Source organism: Simochromis diagramma, unplaced genomic scaffold, assembly GCF_900408965.1.
Source record: "Simochromis diagramma unplaced genomic scaffold, fSimDia1.1 OVJJ01000302.1, whole genome shotgun sequence".
NCBI classification, from domain to species: domain Eukaryota; kingdom Metazoa; phylum Chordata; class Actinopteri; order Cichliformes; family Cichlidae; genus Simochromis; species Simochromis diagramma.
Window position 1 is genome coordinate 10,207,032 of NW_024386792.1, and position 19,076 is coordinate 10,226,107.

At 41.6% G+C, this 19,076-nt stretch overlaps 2 protein-coding genes across 2 annotated transcripts in view; both read left to right on the plus strand.

The window, feature by feature from the left end:
- Positions 1-19,074, plus strand: polq (polymerase (DNA directed), theta). Its single transcript, XM_040024351.1, has 35 exons — positions 1-347; positions 482-581; positions 659-1,132; positions 1,225-1,454; positions 2,089-2,265; positions 2,455-2,585; positions 2,688-2,844; positions 3,181-3,292; positions 3,395-3,596; positions 3,673-3,814; positions 3,981-4,127; positions 4,389-4,601; positions 4,706-4,848; positions 5,053-5,242; positions 5,528-5,670; positions 5,870-6,063; positions 6,414-6,538; positions 8,623-8,866; positions 9,640-11,173; positions 11,257-12,856; positions 13,021-13,161; positions 13,251-13,453; positions 13,987-14,194; positions 14,272-14,465; positions 14,577-14,705; positions 14,841-15,015; positions 15,129-15,252; positions 16,636-16,736; positions 16,866-16,948; positions 17,026-17,127; positions 17,212-17,323; positions 18,006-18,130; positions 18,241-18,376; positions 18,495-18,601; positions 18,678-19,074. Exons 3-35 carry the CDS (start codon positions 765-767, stop codon positions 18,789-18,791), a joined length of 8,106 nt encoding a protein of 2,701 aa, XP_039880285.1. The 5' UTR covers positions 1-347; positions 482-581; positions 659-764; the 3' UTR covers positions 18,792-19,074.
- Positions 16,904-19,076, plus strand: part of grhprb (glyoxylate reductase/hydroxypyruvate reductase b) — an 18,213-nt gene continuing 16,040 nt past the window's right edge. The window contains exon 1 of the mRNA XM_040024367.1: positions 16,904-16,909. The gene's annotated coding sequence lies outside the window, so the exon portion shown is untranslated. The remainder of the gene's footprint in view (positions 16,910-19,076) is intronic.

The following is a 19,076-nucleotide window of genomic DNA, read 5'->3' on the forward strand; positions in this document are numbered from 1 at the left end:
GCTTAGGAACAGCTTGTATTCCGTCGGACTGTTTTAGCGAAACACCGGGGTGGCGCTCCGGCGGTCTTTTTGATTTGAGATTTGTTTATCAAACTAAAAGGTTTTTTTTTATTGTTTTTTTCCGCTACTAAAATAATTACTTAAGAGTTGACTATTGCTTTCTTTTGTTTTGTAAACATCAAATTGAGTTTATAAGCCTGTGTCGAGTGTAAATTTATGTCATGTTAATTCACATCCACTTACTCGGGCGTTCACTAAAACCTCTGCAGTTTGTTCAGCATGAACACCTCGGGTCCTCAGAAAAAAAGGAGCTACATGGGACAGCACCAGGTCAAAAAGAAAACAAGGTGAGTAACCTGTTTCACTTCATTGATCTGCAATGACATTTATGAACAGTCAGCTGTTGCTTGGAGACACCAATATTAATATAATCGCCAGTCGTACGTGTTGAAGTAATGAATGCACTTATTTCTGCGCACAGCTTCCAAGCTCATGATGAGCCACCAAACGGAGACAGACAGAAAACAAGCCTGTCAGACAAAACAAACGGATCACAGAACAGCAACAAAGACAACCGCACGGTGAGTGGAACAGCTTATTTTACTCTCTCTTTCCTTCTTTGATTCAAATAAATCATAAGCATTGTTTTTTGTCTTAGAACGGAGGAGCTGTGTTTCTGCTGGGAGAGTCCACTTTAGCTCTCAGTGAAGAGGTCCTGCAGGCGCTAGACGTTGTGGACCCTGTGAAGCTCGCAGTAAACAGACATGCCCCGGAAAAGACCATCATCAGCGTCAACTCCCTCTGCCCCTTTACGCCCCCTTGCACTAGTTGCACAAAATGAAAAGGAGAGAGATTTGGTGCAGATCAGAGATGGAGCATCTTTTCACCCCTCAGACAAAAGATCCCGCAGACACCCTTGCCCTATTGATGGAGCCTGTGAGCCTAGAGGGCATAGCAAGCGAGCGAGATGGAGAGCTGACTGCAAAGAGCTTGCTCAAAAGCTTCTCTTCAGTGAGGACTCGGAGGAAGTGGAACATCCACAGAGCACTACTTCAAAGCTTGCTTCTGCCGTTGTCAACGTCGTATCTTGCCAGAACATACAAAACAGTCAGCAAGCAGGCACTTCCAGCATGTGTGTTTTAACTTGTCTAGCTTTTGTATTATTTCTTTAATGTCCTCCTGAACTGCTTCTGTCAACATATTCTCTCTTGCTCTGTTCCACAGCCAGAAGCTTGTGTCTAAAAGAAAGAGTTCTCCTTTTAGCGAAGACAAAAATGGGTCAAGTAAGAATGGCCATCTATCCAGGGACTACATCTTGTTCAGCCCCACCCGTCTCGCAGCAGCTATGAAGAGGGCCAAACTCCAGCAATCGTTACAGAGCCAGTCTGCTTCTGTGCTCACAGTCCCCAGCGGCTTAGAGCTCAGCACTCTCAGTGACACGTTGCCTCATCCAGGTAAAGTACACCAGGCACTGACATAAAACCGTCGAGCTAGATTAACCATTCAGCTGGCTGCTGGACGAAACACAGATGAACTATTGTGTGTGTTACTGCATACAGCTCAGGAATGTGCACAGAAATAATCAAGGTTGTAAAATTTGATATGATAAGTAAACCCTCTTCAGAACATGGTTTCAATATCAACGTTCATAGCATACATATCAATAGCAACATTTCCAAGCTGCTTCCCCTTAGATGAGACATGAGGTAGGGGATTTTGTTTGTTTAGCACCAATCGCCAACAAAGCAGTTAAAACTGTTTTACATAAGACAAGGAAAGGCATGAAGACGAGAAGAAAAAAGGCCCAAATAAAATAAAGTTGCCTCATATTGAATATAATCAAAGGCAGTGGTGCGACCACTGAACACAGTTTTGAGGCCCTGCAGCAGGTGGCTATTTTATCCTTTTAGTAAACCAGTTTTGCAGCTTGTATGAATGGCTTTCTTGTTCATGTGTGCCCAGATTTGGACTGTTTCAATAAACTGTATTCATATTTGACGTGTGTGACATGATCACATATCTGTTTTAAACAAAGCATTGAAGATTTTGATTCAATACTACGTGTAATAACTTGTGTCCTTACTGTAGGTCCTGCCTTGTGTGCTCCTCCTGACCAAGCTGAAAAGCTGTTGCTCTCCAACTGGGGCTTACCAAAACCTGTGCTGGACCGATACCAGAAACATGGAGTGACTCGGATGTTTGAATGGCAGGCTCAGTGCCTTGCTGTTGGACAGGTGCTGCAGGGAGGTAACCTGGTGTATTCTGGTAAGGATCTCAACATTTTATGTTTTCTTTATTCTCTCCTCTATGATCTCAAGGTTTCTAAAGTGGGTCTTGGGGAGGGAGGAGCAACAGGCATATCAGTTGGGAAAATCTTTTCAATTATTATTTGTATTGCTGTTGTTATTATTATTATTATTGTTTCGTTTTGTGTTTTTTTTAATTTTATTTCAGCCCCTACTAGTGCTGGAAAAACTCTGGTGTCAGAGCTGTTGATGTTAAAGCGTGTGTTGGAGACAAAAAGAAAAGCTCTCTTCATCCTGCCATTTGTCTCTGTTGCAAAAGAAAAGATGCATTACCTTCAGGTGCGTGAGCAGTGAACAGAGAAATTCATGCATATGGTTATGGACAAAGTGTTTTCTGTGTATATGTCTCAGTCTAACACACTTGTGTATCTTATCTTGTAGAGCATATTTGAAGAGGCAGGAGTTCGGGTGGAGGGGTACATGGGCAGCACCTCTGCTGCTGGAGGGTTCACAGCTCTGGACGTAGCTGTTTGCACCATAGAAAAAGCCAACTCTCTTATTAACAGACTCATTGAAGAGAATAGTATGACTCTTCTAGGTAATATATTTGTTATAGGTGCTAGTACTGAAACAGTTGAACAATTGAGTCGTCAATTGATGGTCATGTCACACTTTTGCTTAACTGCAGCTTTTCAAGTTTAAGAAGTTCCTTCTTTTCTCACTTTTATCAGTGTAAACTGAACGCATTTGGGTTATTTGCAGGTATTTTATAAACTGAAATAAAAGAAGTAGTTTAACAAAGTCAGTACACTACAGTAAATTACTAAATACAGAAATACTAAATTCTAAAAGATATTATTGCTTTGCAGTCCTAATTGTTTGCATTCATTGATATAATTTATAGAGAATGAGTTTGTTATTTTTGTGCTTCAAGGTATGGTGGTAGTAGATGAGCTGCATATGGTTGGAGATTCTGGAAGAGGATACCTGCTGGAATTGCTCTTAACTAAAATCCGCTACATTGCACAGAAGCAGAACAGCATGGGGTCTGTGCCATTTATTTAATTTTTTTTGCCTGACCTTTTCTGAATTTGCAGTCTTTAAAAATCATGCTCCTCTGCCAAAAGTGTTAATTAGTCTTTCTGCAGGTCTCTTTCTGAGGGCATTCAAATAATCGGTATGAGTGCCACTTTGCCAAACCTCTCGCTCCTGGCTAGCTGGTTAGGTGCAGAGCTGTACCAGACAGACTATAGACCTGTACCCCTGCAGGAGCACCTCAAGGTGGGCTGCAACATCTATGACCAGAGTCTCTCTGTGGTCCGACATTTTACCCCTGCACTCCACGTTAAGGTAACTGAGTAAAGTCCAGAGATGAGACATAGTTTTTCATGAATAGTAGTATATTAACAGATTCTTTACGTCATAGGGTGATGAAGACCACGTAGTGAGCTTGTGCTATGAGACAGCGAGAGAGGGCCACTGCGTGCTGCTATTCTGCCCTTCAAAGAACTGGTGTGAGAAACTGGCAGATACTATCGCGAGAGAGTTTTACAACCTCAGAAATGCTGGTTTGTGAAGTTTAAATACTTATTTCAGAATGAGGTAGAACAATAGCCTGTTTTTGCAGCATGTTATGATATGCACATTCAGTTTTTTAATGAATTTATTATATTTGAGTCACAGAATTTTATCTCAAATCTTATGGTGTGGTGTGTTTGGTATGTTTTTTCTCAGAGCGTCAGAGCAAAGCTGAGCCTCAGCCAGTGCGTCTGGATCAGGAGGGACTAGTGGATGTAATAGCTCAATTAAGACGAACTCCAGCTGGTTTGGACCCTATCCTGCAGCGCACTGTGCCATGGGGCGTGGCCTTCCACCATGCTGGTGAACACATTTATGCAATCCTTTTAACCACAGCTGAGTCTAGACTACTGGATATTAAACCTAATTTGATGCCCCCACATTCAACAACTATTGTCAATAGTTGTTGAATAATATAACTATATTGTTATATTAAATCAACTTAGTTTAATTTCTTATTGCTCACCTGGTTGGGGCCTGCCACGCAGTTTGAGAACCATTGTTCTAGACTAAATGCAATATTTTTTTGAGTATGTTTATATGAGTTAATGTTTGACTCTGCAGGATTAACATTCGATGAACGTGACGTGTTGGAGGGAGCTTTTCGCCAGGGCATGATCAGAGTCCTGGCTGCCACCTCGACCCTCTCATCAGGGGTTAATCTCCCAGCGCGCAGGGTCATCATTCGAACTCCCACATTCAACGGTCACTTGCTGGATCCGCTCACATACAAACAGATGGCAGGACGAGCAGGAAGAAAAGGAATTGACACTACAGGTGTGTGAAGTCTTTCATGAATGAATGAAGTTTATTTTGTTTGCAAAATTGAATTAAAATTAGAGTTTTATTTTGTGTTTTATCATTTTGTTCTTTCCTTCTAGGTGAAAGTGTGCTGGTGTGTAAGGAGGCAGAGCGTCAGAAAGGTATCACTCTGCTTAAAGGTGCTCTTCAGCCAATCAGCAGCTGCCTGGTGAGAAGAGAGGGTGAAGGTGTTACCACTAGCATGCTACGAGCCATCCTGGAGGTATGATTATTATTCAAACTGGTAGGAATAGTAACAAGTTATGCTTAAAGTAGATTATTTCCTTCTTTTATAACAGCTATTGCGCTAGTTTAACTGATGTACGGTCAAGGTACTTTACCTAACCTCACAGTGACTAAACAAGCAGCTGCGTCAAGATGTCTGTAAATGTTTTGTCTTTCTTATTCCCCTCATTCTGACACACAGATAATCGTTGGAGGTGTAGCCAGCACTCCGCAAGATGTGAGATTGTATGCTTCGTGCTCACTTCTGGCTGCCAGCATGAAATGTCATGGCAAAAACGTCTCCAAAGAAGAGGCCAGTAAAGGTTCTATTGAGACCTGTGTTGAATGGTTGATGGAGAATGAATTTATTAACATTCAAAAAGATGGACAAGGTAATCCCACAGTTTTGATAATATCCTGCAGTATTCATCCTTTCATATCCTTTCATATCACTGCTAAACTGGCACATGATGAATAGGCCTTCAATAATATTATGTTCTGGTAGAAATGCATATTTCAAATAGTCATTTTCAACATTTAAAAAAAATGTTTTCACAGTTAATTGATAAAAGACTAATTTCACTGTGATTCCTTTACTTTCTTTGGTCCTAGTATCATTTTCTTATCAGATTTTCAGTGAATTATATGCTCTCTGTCTCATGTCTTTGCATACCCAGACGAGCGGTACTGTCCAACTCAACTTGGCGCCGCCACCCTTTCTTCCTCCCTATCTCCTCCTGAGGCTCTAGGAATATTTGCAGACCTGCAGCGGGCCATGAAGGGCTTTGTCCTGGAAAATGATTTGCACATTTTGTACCTGGTACATATATTAAAACTTGCTGGAACATTTTCTGTTGGCTATATAATACCTCTTAAGGTTGTTGATACATGCCTAATGGTGCTTAAATCCTAACTTTCTTATAGGTAACAAAAATATTTTGAGAGGACACGTCTCTTAAAATTCCACACTGCTGCTCCAAATCTAAATATTTGAAATACTGTGTCCAAATTCTCCTCAGATCACTCCACTGTACGCAGAGTGGACCACCATAGATTGGTATCAGTTCTTCTGTCTGTGGGAGCAGCTGTCATCATCGATGAAGAGAGTAGCAGAACTGGTTGGCGTCCAGGAAGGCTTTTTGGCACGATCTGTCGGCGGGAAACTTGTTGCCAAGACAGAAAAGCAGCACAGACAAATGGCTATTCATAAACGGTAAAGCACATTTATTATAATTTGAAAGTCATGTGTATAACATATACTTACTGAATATCCTTTACATTTAGTTTTCAGTTCACGTTTTCAGAACCTCAAACTGCTGCAAACCTTGAAATGTTATTGATGAATCAGGGTTTAGTACTGGATTACATTATATTGTTCATTGTGTGCATAGTGATTCCTAACATTGCGGCCCTTGTTTAAAAGCTGACTCATATGAGAAGCACAGGGAAAAAACCCAACCCCAAAACAAATAAGGGATATATTTCATTACTGGAAAAAGTATATTCTTTTGTTTGACTGAATCCTTTGTAATTCCCATCTTCTTTTCTTTCACTTGCTCTCAGGTTTTTCACAACTCTTGTACTGCAGGATCTGGTGAATGAGGTGCCTTTGGGAACTGTTGCAAACAAATACAACTGCAGTCGTGGACAGTTACAATCTCTGCAGCAGTCTGCTTCCACGTATGCAGGTAGATACAGCGGGGAAAATAAGTATTTGACACATCAGCATTTTCATCAGTAAGGGGATTTCTAAGTGGACCATTGACACAACATTTCCACCAGATGTTGCCATCAAGCCAAATATTGAATTCATACAAACAAATCAGAACATTGAAGTATACAAGTTAAACCATAATAAATAAAGTGAAATGACACAGGGAATAAGTATTGAATACATGAAGATAACAAGGGGCAAAATGACATAGAAAGCCAGGAGATCACCTGAAATCTGTCAGTATTGATAGAGAAATCCTGTCCCCTATCAGTACTAATTGATATCAGCTGCTTTAGTCCTAATTGATGGCCTATAAAGGCTCCTCATTACCCAGAAGGCACACAGGAAAGACTCCATGATGGGTAAAAGCAAAGAACTCTCTCAAGATCTTCGTAATCTTATCGTTGAAAAGCATTGTGATGGGAATGGTTATAGGTGCATTTCCAGAATGCTGAATGTTCCTGTGAGCACTGTGGGGGCCATTATCCGGAAATGGAAGGAGCATCAGTTCACCATAAACCTGCCACGATCAGGTGCTCCACGCAAGATCCCTGTCCGAGGAGTCCAAAGAATAATCAGGAGAGTTCTCCAAGAGCCAAGTACCACTCGGACAGAACTTCAGGAAGACCTTGCATCAGCAGGTACTGTTGTTTCAAAGAAAACTATAAGCAATGCACTGAACCGCCATGGCATCCATGCACGCTCACCACGCAAGACTCCATTGCTGAACAAAAAGCATGTCAAGGCTCGGTTAAAATTTGCGCAACAGCATTTGGAGAAGCCTGTGGATTATTGGGAGACTATAGTATGGTCAGATGAAAGCAAAATTGAACTTTTTGGCAGCCATTCTACACACCATGTTTGGAGAAGGAATGGCACTGCTCACCACCCCAAGAACACCATACCAACAGTTAAGTTTGGGGGTGGTAGCATCATGGTTTGGGGCTGCTTTTCAGCAAGGGGTACTGGCAGACTTCATATTATTGAAGGCAGGATGAATGGAGAGATGTACCGGGACATTCTGGATAAAAATCTGCTGCCATCTACCAGGAAGCTAAAAATGAAAAGAGGGTGGACATTTCAGCATGACAATGATCCCAAACACAAGGCCAAGGTAACAATGAAGTGGTTTCAAAGAAAGAAAATCAAGTTGCTTGAATGGCCCAGTCAATCACCTGACCTAAATCCCATAGAAAATCTATGGAGAGAACTGAAGATTAAAGTTCATAAAAGAGGCCCAAGGAACCTTCAAGATTTAAAGACCGTTTGTGTGGAAGAATGGGCCAGAATCACTCCTGAGCAATGCAGACGACTGGTCTATCCATACAAGAGGCGTCTAGAAGCTGTAATCACCAACAAAGGCTTTTCTACAAAGTATTAAATAAAGTGTGTTCAATACTTATTCCCTGTGTCATTGCACTTTATTTAATATGATCCAACTTGTATACTTCAATGTTCTGATTTGTTTGTATGAATTCAATATTTGGCTTGATGGCAACATCTGGTGGAAATGTTGTGTCAATAGTCCACTTAGAAATCCCCTTACTGATGAAAATGCTGATGTGTCAAATACTTATTTTCCCCGCTGTACTTCAGAGATTCAGACAAGTTGTTCCAGCGCCTCTGGAGGCTTGAGCGTAAAGCTTTTCTGAGGCTTGCAGCAGAGAACACGTTACACTTTAGAATACGCACCCTTTGAATTTGTGACAAAACTTTACTTTTAAACAGAACATTAACTCAGTGCAAGAGGCAGGAACACTTCTGAGTGGTAGATACGCAGGAGAGACTTACCTCCACTACAACTTAAATGTGTTTCTGCACCTATATACATAACTTATAGAGATGTATCCATCATCCATGTTTTTCAGTCAGGTTAGTATGAGATTTTCTAAGGTAATTCATGTTAACATATTTCGTTCCAGTGTGCATCAGACGTTTCGCTGGATCAGAATGGATCTAAATGCTGTTGAATCAGTGATCAGTGTAATCACAACAAGAAACGAAAGAAAAACAAAAACCAACATGTTGGTAACTAAGCATGTAAATGTGTTCCCTCAGGTATGGTAACTGTGTTCTGCAAGCGTCTTGGCTGGCACAACATGGAACTGCTTTTATCCCAGTACCAGACCAGGTTGAGCTTTGGAGTCCAGAGGGAGCTGGTCGACCTGGTCAGAGTTTCCCTTCTGAATGCAACTCGAGCCAGAGCGCTCTACGCCCAAGGCCTCTGCACTGTCGCAGAGCTGGCCAGGGCCACCGTAGCTGATGTTGAGAAAGCCCTGCGGAATGCCATCCCATTTAAGAGGTAGGTGTGTATTTGTGTTAAAGATATGAAGTCCCTGATAGGTCACTGAAGAATGGCACTTATTTGGTTCTGCTGTCTAGGCAAATAATGGCATTGCTCTTTAAATTTTTAATCAGCGAATCTGATACATTTTTTCAAATGTGCTACGTACTGCATAAAAGGGATTTAAGAATTAAATGGGAAAAAATGGGTGGGCGGAGCATCTTAGTGGTGCATAAGGCACATAAGACGGCTTCCATCAAGGCCAGTGCATTTTTAATTTTTTGCAATTTTAAAGAAAGCGACCTGTGTCTGCAGAAATATTTATTGGGGTTTTCCTTTGCCTGTGCTCCATTTCTCAAGAACTGTGACCTGGTAAATGTTGCAGAACGCTGCTGGAAAAACAGAGAAAAATAATATTGCCAAGAAATTAATCAGTGTAATCTGAACTTGATTAATTTTTTTATTAATAACTTTTAAAGTTAATGCAACTGAATAATCCTGATGTACTTACAGGAGGAACATAATTATATGCACATCAGTAAAAAAAAAAAAGGAATAACAATTGAACAACTGCACTGTGAATCAAACTAAAAAACAATTTAAACTACCAACCTTTAGTTCCAAGTCAATCTCTCACAGATCAAAATTTTTAGTTACCCCCGTAATGTAGCTGGTGTGGTAAACCATCTAAACTCAAACTCAATTTCAAAAGGTATGCACTCAAGTTATAATCTGCTGAGAACTTTATAACCTATAACCAGTCTTGTACTTGTACTGTCTGCCTTCATCAGCTCCAAGCGTGCAGTGGATGAGAGTGAAGTGGAGGCAGCTGAGAGACGAAGCCTCCGATGTGTCTGGGTGACCGGTGGACGAGCTCTCACAGAACAGGAGGCAGCTGTTGAGATAGTGTCTGAGGCAAGGCTCCTTCTTCAAGAAGACCTGGCCCAGTTAGGAATTCACTGGGATCCTACAAGTCTTCCTCCTGAGGCTCCTGCTGTAAACAGCCCTGATGACCATCACTCTGGGGATTCGGACACCTCGTCCTCCTCGTGTCTCAGTGTACAAGAACCAGAGACAAACAATGATCATGGAGAAGAGATTAGGGAAGGCTGTAAAAGTGATGAAAAAACGTCTGAAGTGAAAATGGAGGGAAGGAACAGCAGGCAAAAAGGGGAAGCAGGAAAAGAGCAGGGGAAGTTAGGAGTGATGGGATCAAAGAAAAAATTGGAAGATCCCAGAAAGGAAGGCAGATCTGACCCAGAAATCGGGGAAGCAAACAGAGAAAGAAAAAATGAAACATCAAAAGCAGTGACAAAGAAATCAATAACAAATGCTGCAGAAAATCAAGGTGAAAATGCAGAGAACATAGGGTCAGAGCAGGAAGAGAAGGAGTGCCACAAAGCAAAGCGAAAAGAAAGAGACGCAGATGGAGTCACGGTCTCAATCAGGCCAAAGAATTATCAAGTAAATCAGCCTGTTCCTGAACAGAGCCTAACACAGGAGTTGGCTGAGATTATATCTAGCCCCCTGCCCGTGCCTGCACCGGGACCACAGCCTCAGGCCTCACCTTCTCCAATACTGCTTCCACGTTTTAGAGCGCCAATATCACGGGCAGAACAACAGCAAACTGTTTCCACAAGGACAGTGAAAGGAGACTGCACCACAGGACTCACTGTTTCACCTGTGCAGCCTGGTATACTGAAAAGAGCCTTAAGAAAAGTCCTGCACTCCATACAGACTGACAAAAATCTGCAAGATAACGTTGAGACCGCAGAAACGTCACACTCGAAACCTGCAATAGTTTCTTCAGTCAAAAATTCAGCTCATTCAGGTCAGCTGCTAGTAACTATTCCTGCCCCTCACCGTATGCACGAAACCCCTCCTTGTACTTCTGCACCTACAAATCCAGACATATTAAACTCTCCCCTCTCGGACTCCTCTGCCACTGTTCCTGAGGCCAAGCGAAGACGGATGGATGGCAGAGAGAAGTTTTCATCTCCTGAGCTCTACGGAGGAGATAAGACAGATGATGAAATTGAGGGGGATGTTAAAACGGGAGAAGAGAGTTTTGGTGACAGCTTTGAACTGGACACTCAGACAGAGAGAATCATTGTTCAACAGACAGATGAGGTCGTCCGATGTATGGATCAGGCAGTTGAAACAAAAAAGAGAAGAGAAGATCAATTGTTGGAAGTAGCTGCAGGTCTGGAGGAAAATGGACATGAAAGAACAAATGGACTTAAAGGGCCAGACAAAGCACACCCCAGCTTCAATGTTTCTCTCACAGATAGCCAGATGGAGCTCATCCTCAATACCAGCCATCAGGTAAGAGACTGGAAACATATATTATGCTAGAATTGTGTGAATATGGTCGTCTTTATAAATACTTGTTTGTTCCTTTCTCAAAGATTTCACCTGAGCCAGGAGGTGGTGATAACATGGATAAAGATGAAAATGAAGGTGCATTTAATGATGAGGCCCCGGATCCTAATCAGACCTCTTCTGTGAGTCTTAACAGAAGCAGTAGCTTCCTTTTTGACAGCTTATATCACAGCCCTCTGCTGGCGGATCTGAGCCCGCACCAGATCCCTGACCAATCAGATGAGGAGGAATCTATAAACCAGGAGGTGAAAGAAAAGCGTGCTTCATCGACCCAGGAGAGACGACGCAGTGAGCTTCTTGCCAACCAGGAAGCAGAGAAACAGGAGGCAATCCAATGGGGCGAGTCTTTCTTTAACCTGTCAGAGTGGGGTGACTCGCTGCTGATCGGTGAACACTATCTGGAAAGGCAGAGTTTGTTCAGACAAGCAGACGGTACTGAACAAGAGCATGAGCAAGTGAACCCAGAACAGAATATTCTGTGTGAAGGACAGATGCAGCCACAACTCACTACTACACCTCAAAATGAACATGATGAGAAAAATCAAGGTCGTCTAAAAAACATTAAACAGCGTAGCACACAAGAAAGTGTTAAACCAGGAGGGAGACAGGAAATAGGTATCGAAGATGTTGAAAATGCAAAACACGTAGAGACTAAAGGAGAAGAGAAGGAAAAGAAAAAGAAAATGGATGCCATATTGTCACATAATACAGTTTTTAAACAACCCTTTCTGCAAAATGCTCCAGAAAGTGCATTTGATTGTAGCCCTGGTTTACAAGAGATCTTTGACCGCTGGCCTAGCATGTCTGACCAGCCCTTACAAAACACAACAGAAGGCCTCACAGTCATTCAAACGCATGCTGCTGCTGCAAACACAGCTGGTGCTCCACTGATACCAGAGTCCTCGAAGCAAGCAGGCAAAAAGAGGGAGAAGTTACAGCAATCTGCTGCTACAAGTAACTCTAAAGAAGGACGACCTTTAAGAAGTGACAGTGAAAATTTACTAGAAAGACCAGGCTCTGCTGGTGACCTCATTCCCCCAACTCAGGAAACACCACCTGTTACACCGAGAGTAAAGCTGACCACCTCATCCATCCAGTCGCCACTGAACCAGTCGATTCCGTCAAGCCGCTTTCAAGAAAAATTGGCAATTGCAAAATGTCCTAAAACTCCCACAGGAAACCATAATCTTCGATCAGTAGTTTCTGCTTCTGACAATAAGAGTCTAGAATCAACAACTGATCACCACCAAAAACGTGGACAGGAACCACAGACGCTACCTAATCCTGAACTAACAACTGTTCTGCAGTCAAATTTGAAAACCACATCCACCAGCGAGACCCTCGGCCCTCCCCGACACTCTGCTCCTCCATCCTCCCCACAGCCACAGCCTCTCTCTGATACAGAGTCACCTGTGTTTCACGAAAGCTTCACGCTTCAGCTGTCCCAGGATGCGTCTGCCTGTTCCAGCAACTCCGGGACTTTCTCCATCATAGACGTGGCAAGCGACAGGCGCCTCTTTGAAACGTTCATTAAAGAGTGGAAAACAAAACAGCGCTACTCTCTGGCTTTGGCCTGTGAAAGGACAGAGCAGCCTGAGGGGGAAATAGGAGGGAAACACAAGAGAGGTAACTGAAGAGTCATTTAGGGTGAAGCAGTTCCAAGGCACTCAATATATTTGCATCATCTGACAAAATTTCTTTAGCACCTGTATTTTTTTCTCGTCAGCATAAGCACCACTAAATTAGCCTGTGATGAGATCAGTGACTTCATCCATTTATTTTCTGTGCAGAGTCAGCAGCTCAGCACAGGCTCAACACGCCTGTTGGATTTCCATTAAGGAACAGCGAAGGGCTTGTTCTGATTGGATTGTCTGTATGCTGGGGAGGAAGAGACGCATACTATGTATCTCTGCAGGAAGAGCAGAGCAAAGGTAGCGATCGAAAAATACATGCAGGTTGACGTTACCAGCTCGCTCTTTAACAATGTTTTCTCAGTTGACCTTGTTTGCGTTTCCCTTAGGCCTGAGCTCCAGTCTGGCCCCTCCTCCACTGGATAATGACTTGCCAGTAAATGAGAGGCTGGAGCAGGTGAAAGCTTGTCTGAGCAGCCAATCAGCTGGTCATGAAGTACGTGCGGTAGTTGTATATGACATCATACAGGTGTACAAGACACTTGTACTGAGCTGTGGAATCAGCTTGGAAGGAAACTGTGAAGACCCAAAGGTGAGAAAACAGAAAAACACTGAAGTCACGTGTGCAACCTGACACTTCTCCATTCAAGTGCAGTTCATATTAAACTATCATTTTTATCTCAACCTGTGAGGTTTTGTGATTGCACCTTGGTAATATGTAAGGCTGACACTTTGAGACTTTTTGTATTTATTATAAACGATAAGAGATAATCCATCCATCCACCTCTTACTGCTTATCCGGGGTCGGATCGTGGGGGCAGCAGTCTGAGCAGAAAAGCCCAGACTTCTCTCTCATTTCGGACACATCTTCCAGCTCACCCAGGGGGATATCAAGTCTTTTCCAAGTCAGCCGAGAGATACAATCTTTCCCGCGAGCAATAAGAGATGATCTGCTTATACTTATCAACATATTTTGTCAGCAATATATAAAAATAAATGTCCATTTTGTCTCAGATACACTAATAACATTACGGGTTTATGTCAATAAATACAGCTGCCATGCTTGGAGTAAAAAATTGTTAAAGAAAATAAATGTAATGCTGAAGTTGTGAATATCTATCACAGGTTGCGTGTTGGCTGCTGGACCCTGGCAGTGAGGAGAGGACTTTACCCAACATGGTCACTGTCTACTGTCCAGAAGAGTTACCGCTGCTGGACGGACTTGGAAATGCACATTCACACTGTCCCCGTGTTAGGGCGGCAACCACAAGCGTGCTCATACACGCCGTCATGAACCATCTGACCGGCATGCTAGAGAAAGAGGGCACACTGGGTATAGAAACTCACACTCCATGTGTTCAGAAATATGTGTTTAGACATTTGTTTAACAATATTGTACATATATGTCAGATTTCTTCAGGAGCATAGAGATGCCTTCTCAGGTTTGTTTGGCCCTGCTGGAACTGAACGGAGTCGGCTTCAGTGTTGAAGAGTGTGAACGACAAAAACACGTCATGCAAGCCAAACTGTCTGTGCTGGAATCTGAAGCTTACGCTCTGGCTGGACACAGCTTCTCCCTCACCTGCGTCGATGACATTGCACAGGTCAGACACTTCTTCTCCATCCCAGCTACGTTTTTGAGTAAAATTGCCAATTAGTCTGCGCAAAGCGTAGTAAGACTTCTGAACTTGTGTGTGCTCACATGTATGCCGCAGGTGTTGTTCTTAGAACTCCACCTACCTCCAAATGGTGACGCAGGTGGATCAAAAAGTAAGAAAACTCTGGGATACACGAGGAGGGCAGGTGGCAGAGTGCGACTTGGGAAGCAGTTCAGCACCACAAAGGTGAAGCAATTTCACATTTCACCAAATTAATGTTGCTCCTGCACCTAATTGCTGTCAAGAAACGTATTTATTATATTATAAAACTGTAAATCATTATTTTGGCTTCGTAACTCTAACATTTATTTCTCGAAGCAGGATGTTCTGGAGAAACTTCGCCCGCTGCACACGTTGCCAGGTGTAATTCTGGAGTGGAGACGTATCACTAACGCCTTGACTAAAGTGGTCTACCCTCTGCAGAGGGAAAAACAATACCACCCCACACTGGAGATGGACAGGATATACCCCATCGCTCAAACACACACAGCCACAGGTAAAACACAAACACCAGCACACGAAGACTTCTGAGATTTCACTGCTGTCAAATACATTTTCCCTTTAGGTTAAATATGAAGCCTGTAATGACTCGGCTCATTCTGTCCTCAGGTAGAGTGAGTTTCACCGAGCCAAACATACAGAACGTCCCCAAAGACTTTGAGATTCACATGCCCACCATGGTGGGTGAGAGCCCACCTTCACAAGATGGCTGTTACAGGACGACCAAAGCAGGGTAAGGTTAAACTTGATCAAAGTGTTTTGTTTTTAAAAGGGGAATTCATCAAGTTTTAATTATATAAATATGTTTTTTTTTTATTTAGCATTTTCTATGTTACAAAGAAACAAACAGGAAAGCGAAAGAAACGAACAAGAGGTCATGAGATGCAAAGACAGTCAATAAAAAGAAAATAAAATAAAAAAATGAAAAAAGACAACTGTATATGTAAATGAGAAAACACGTTTCTCACTAAATAAATTCAGTTTCAGATTTTCTTTAGAAATGAAGTTGGCAGCTGTTACTGTAGGCCTGACTGCAGTTTTTAAATTTATTTTACAGTACATGTAACTGTGTTAAAAATATGTGTTAAAATATGTAGTTTGTTTTATTTGCCTCCCGTTAAATGTGGCATATTACTTAATAATAACCTGTAAAGTATTTTTCAGCGGAAAAGGTTAATAAATTAAATGAAAAGTTTATTTGCCTGTGCTCATCTCTTTTATTATGCTGAATGTTCTGTTCATATTCATAGGTCTGTCTATGAAGTAGAAGTAGAAATAGGCCAACAACAGAGTAATAGTATTACATCTAGAGGTGGGAATCACCATACATCCCACGATACGATATTATCACAATACTTAACGCACGATACGATATTATTGCAATTTTTTAAAATATTTTGCGATATTCAGATTCTGTACATAAAGGTAAACTTTATCAATATTCATTTTATCTACGGTAATAACAAAGTCTCACACTCAGTCTTTCTCTCATTTCAGTCAGTTTTAATGTTGACAAACTGAATGGTTTGTATTACAGTCTAGTCCAACTTAACTGAATGCAACCATCTGGTACAATTATAGCTATTCTGAACTATGCAATTTGTGAAAACTATGCAGCCCCTTCAGCAACTGAAGTAAATTAAAACAAAATATAATTTTACATTAAATAAAAAAGTTTTAAACTTCATTAAAATAAAACATGTCTTAAATTAAAATAAGTAAACTGTCATGTTTATTGCTGCCATAAAAAACGTTAAACACATTTGGACAGTGAAGGAATGTCAGGATTCTTGCTCAGAAAAAGGATCTGATCAACATGCTCTGAAGTCAGAGCATGTTCCAGTCCACAAAAACGTTTTTTGTAACAAAATATCGATTTCTGCTGTCCCTGTATCGATACATTATTAGCAAACAAAATATCACGATACTACACAGTATCGATTTTTTCCCCCCCCCCCAAATTACATCCCTAAAATAATGCAAGACTTCCATATTTACATTGGATTAATGTGGATGAGGGGTTTTTCCAAAACTAACTGCTTTAAAAGTTAAGTAGCTCGGAGTGATGTAGCAGGGTGGACTTGCTATAATGATTTTTTTTACACTGTTCTTACAGAAAGAGGAGACGCTCTGTGGTATCTTCAGTCGCAGCTGGAACTTCAGAACAAGGCCCTGCCTTCTCTGTTAGCATGAGACATGCTTTCATTCCTTTTTCAGGTTAATATAATAATTCTCTAATAATAATACTACTGGTACATCCACGTATAGTTCATATTGATGAGTGGTTACCTGTCCTTCCTGTAGCTTTGCCTCAGGCGCTTCTATAAGCTTTGTACTGTTGTGTAGGTGGAATGATATTAGCAGCTGATTACTCCCAGCTGGAGTTGAGAGTGCTAGCTCATCTCTCAAAGGATCAGCGTCTCCTGCAGGTCAGTGAAATTTAAATCTGGTTAATGGAAAGAAAACAATATGTAAACTCAAATTGTGAACTTTGCATGTTCACCAGGTGCTGAATGGTGGAGCAGATGTGTTTCGCTGCATTGCAGCTGAGTGGAAGAGTGTCGAGCCAGAGTCAGTGAATGACAGCCTCAGACAACAGGCAAAACAGGTACAACTAGGCTGGAAAGGGTAGACAGCAAGGACATGCACACATGCAAGGTCACCAGGGGAGTACATGCTTCTGTGTTTGCAGATTTGCTATGGCATCATCTACGGGATGGGAGCAAAGTCTTTGGGGGAGCAAATGGGAGTGGATGAGAATGATGCAGCATGCTACATTGAGAGTTTCAAAGCCAGATACAAAGGTATACACCGGGGCTTCCCCACTACATGTCTCAATATTAGTAATATCACTAATATTAGCCGTGTATTTCCAGTTGTTGCCACGGTGTCTCTTACACCCAGGCAGACTGCTGCACACACGCATAATGTAGCTGTTCCCATGTGACTTTTTCTTCATCCAATTTGAGTCCATCTGAAAGACGCATGCATATTCTCTGCACTGTTATGCATCACACAATGCTAAAAAAACACAGATTCTGCATATGGGACAATCCAGTTCATGAGATGTGCTGCAGGTTGGAATATTGAGGGGTTTATAGCCACAATGAGATAACAGGAAAAAATAAAAACATTAAATGGAAATTATGTGCCTGTACTTGAAAAAAAGAGACACAGCAAGATCTTGAATGTTTGTTTGGTTGTTTTTTTTTTTTTTTTTTTTGGTAGTATGAAATGTTTTTTCTAATCTTATCAGTGTTGTGAAGATTAGACTTGTGTAAGTGTAAACTTCTTAACGTCGTTCAGTTATTATCAGTACTAAAACAAGCTGAGGAGCATAACAAGACCAAGAGTTGGATTGATAATCCAGTATAGCAGACCATGGTCAATTGTAGAGGGGGCTTGAACCACTGACAGGTTTGCTTTAAACTGGTTAAACTTACTTCTACATTCTCATTTTAAAACATTTTCTTTCTGACATTTCAGGGATCAATGCTTTTCTTAAACAGACTGTGAGGAACTGTATAAAGGACGGCTATGTCCAGACGCTGATGGGTCGCAGAAGATATCTACCTGGAATAACCAGCAACAATGGACACATCAAAGCTCACGTGAGCACGAGTTGTTTGACAGAATTTAGATATGAAGCATGTCATTTAAAACTCATGCAGTGCTTCTTCCACTTTTTTCACCTTTTCCTTAAAACACAAAACTTTTTTAGGCAGAGCGGCAGGCAGTGAACACAACCGTACAGGGCTCTGCAGCTGATATTGTTAAACTTGCCACTGTCAACATCCAGAAACGGCTACGAAATACGTATCCTGCAGCTCCTCCGTCTCACCAGCACACAAATTCAGGTGACCTGAACACAAATTATCTCCTTTTTGGTTTTTTGCATTAATGCAATATGCAGGGAGCGATAACCCCTGCATCATGTTTAAGTCTGTAAATTAATCACGTCTGTAATCTCGTCAGTCCGTAATCATCGCAGAGCTGGAAGATCTCAACTCAGAGGAGCTTACTTCATCCTGCAGCTGCATGATGAACTCATCTACGAAGCCACAGAAGAAGACCTCATACAGGTACATAAAGGAATTACTGTTTGGGTTGCACACAGCTGTGTGAAGTGTCTCTCACACGAACCTCTGCTTCTGTCAGGTTGCACAGATAGTCAAGAGAGAGATGGAGTCAGCAGTGAAACTCTATGTGAAGTTGAAGGCCAAAGTCAAAGTGGGACCCAGCTGGGGGAACCTGCAGGACCTCGATATATGAAATGTTACAGTTTGATATTTAAACCAGACACAATGCACTTTTCCTCAGTTATTAATATGTAGATACTGTGTTATGTTTTTAATCACTACAGTGGCAATGATGAAATGTAGCAGTCCCACTATGAGATCTGAATGAACTTTTGAATGTATTTATAATTTAATTTCCCAAGGTACTGTATCAAATTATATTTTTAGTTTAAAAAAAAAAAAACAAACCTCAGTTACATGTAATATTTTCTCTCTATAAATATCTGACGTAATAAATTCAAATCATAGTGTCTGTATT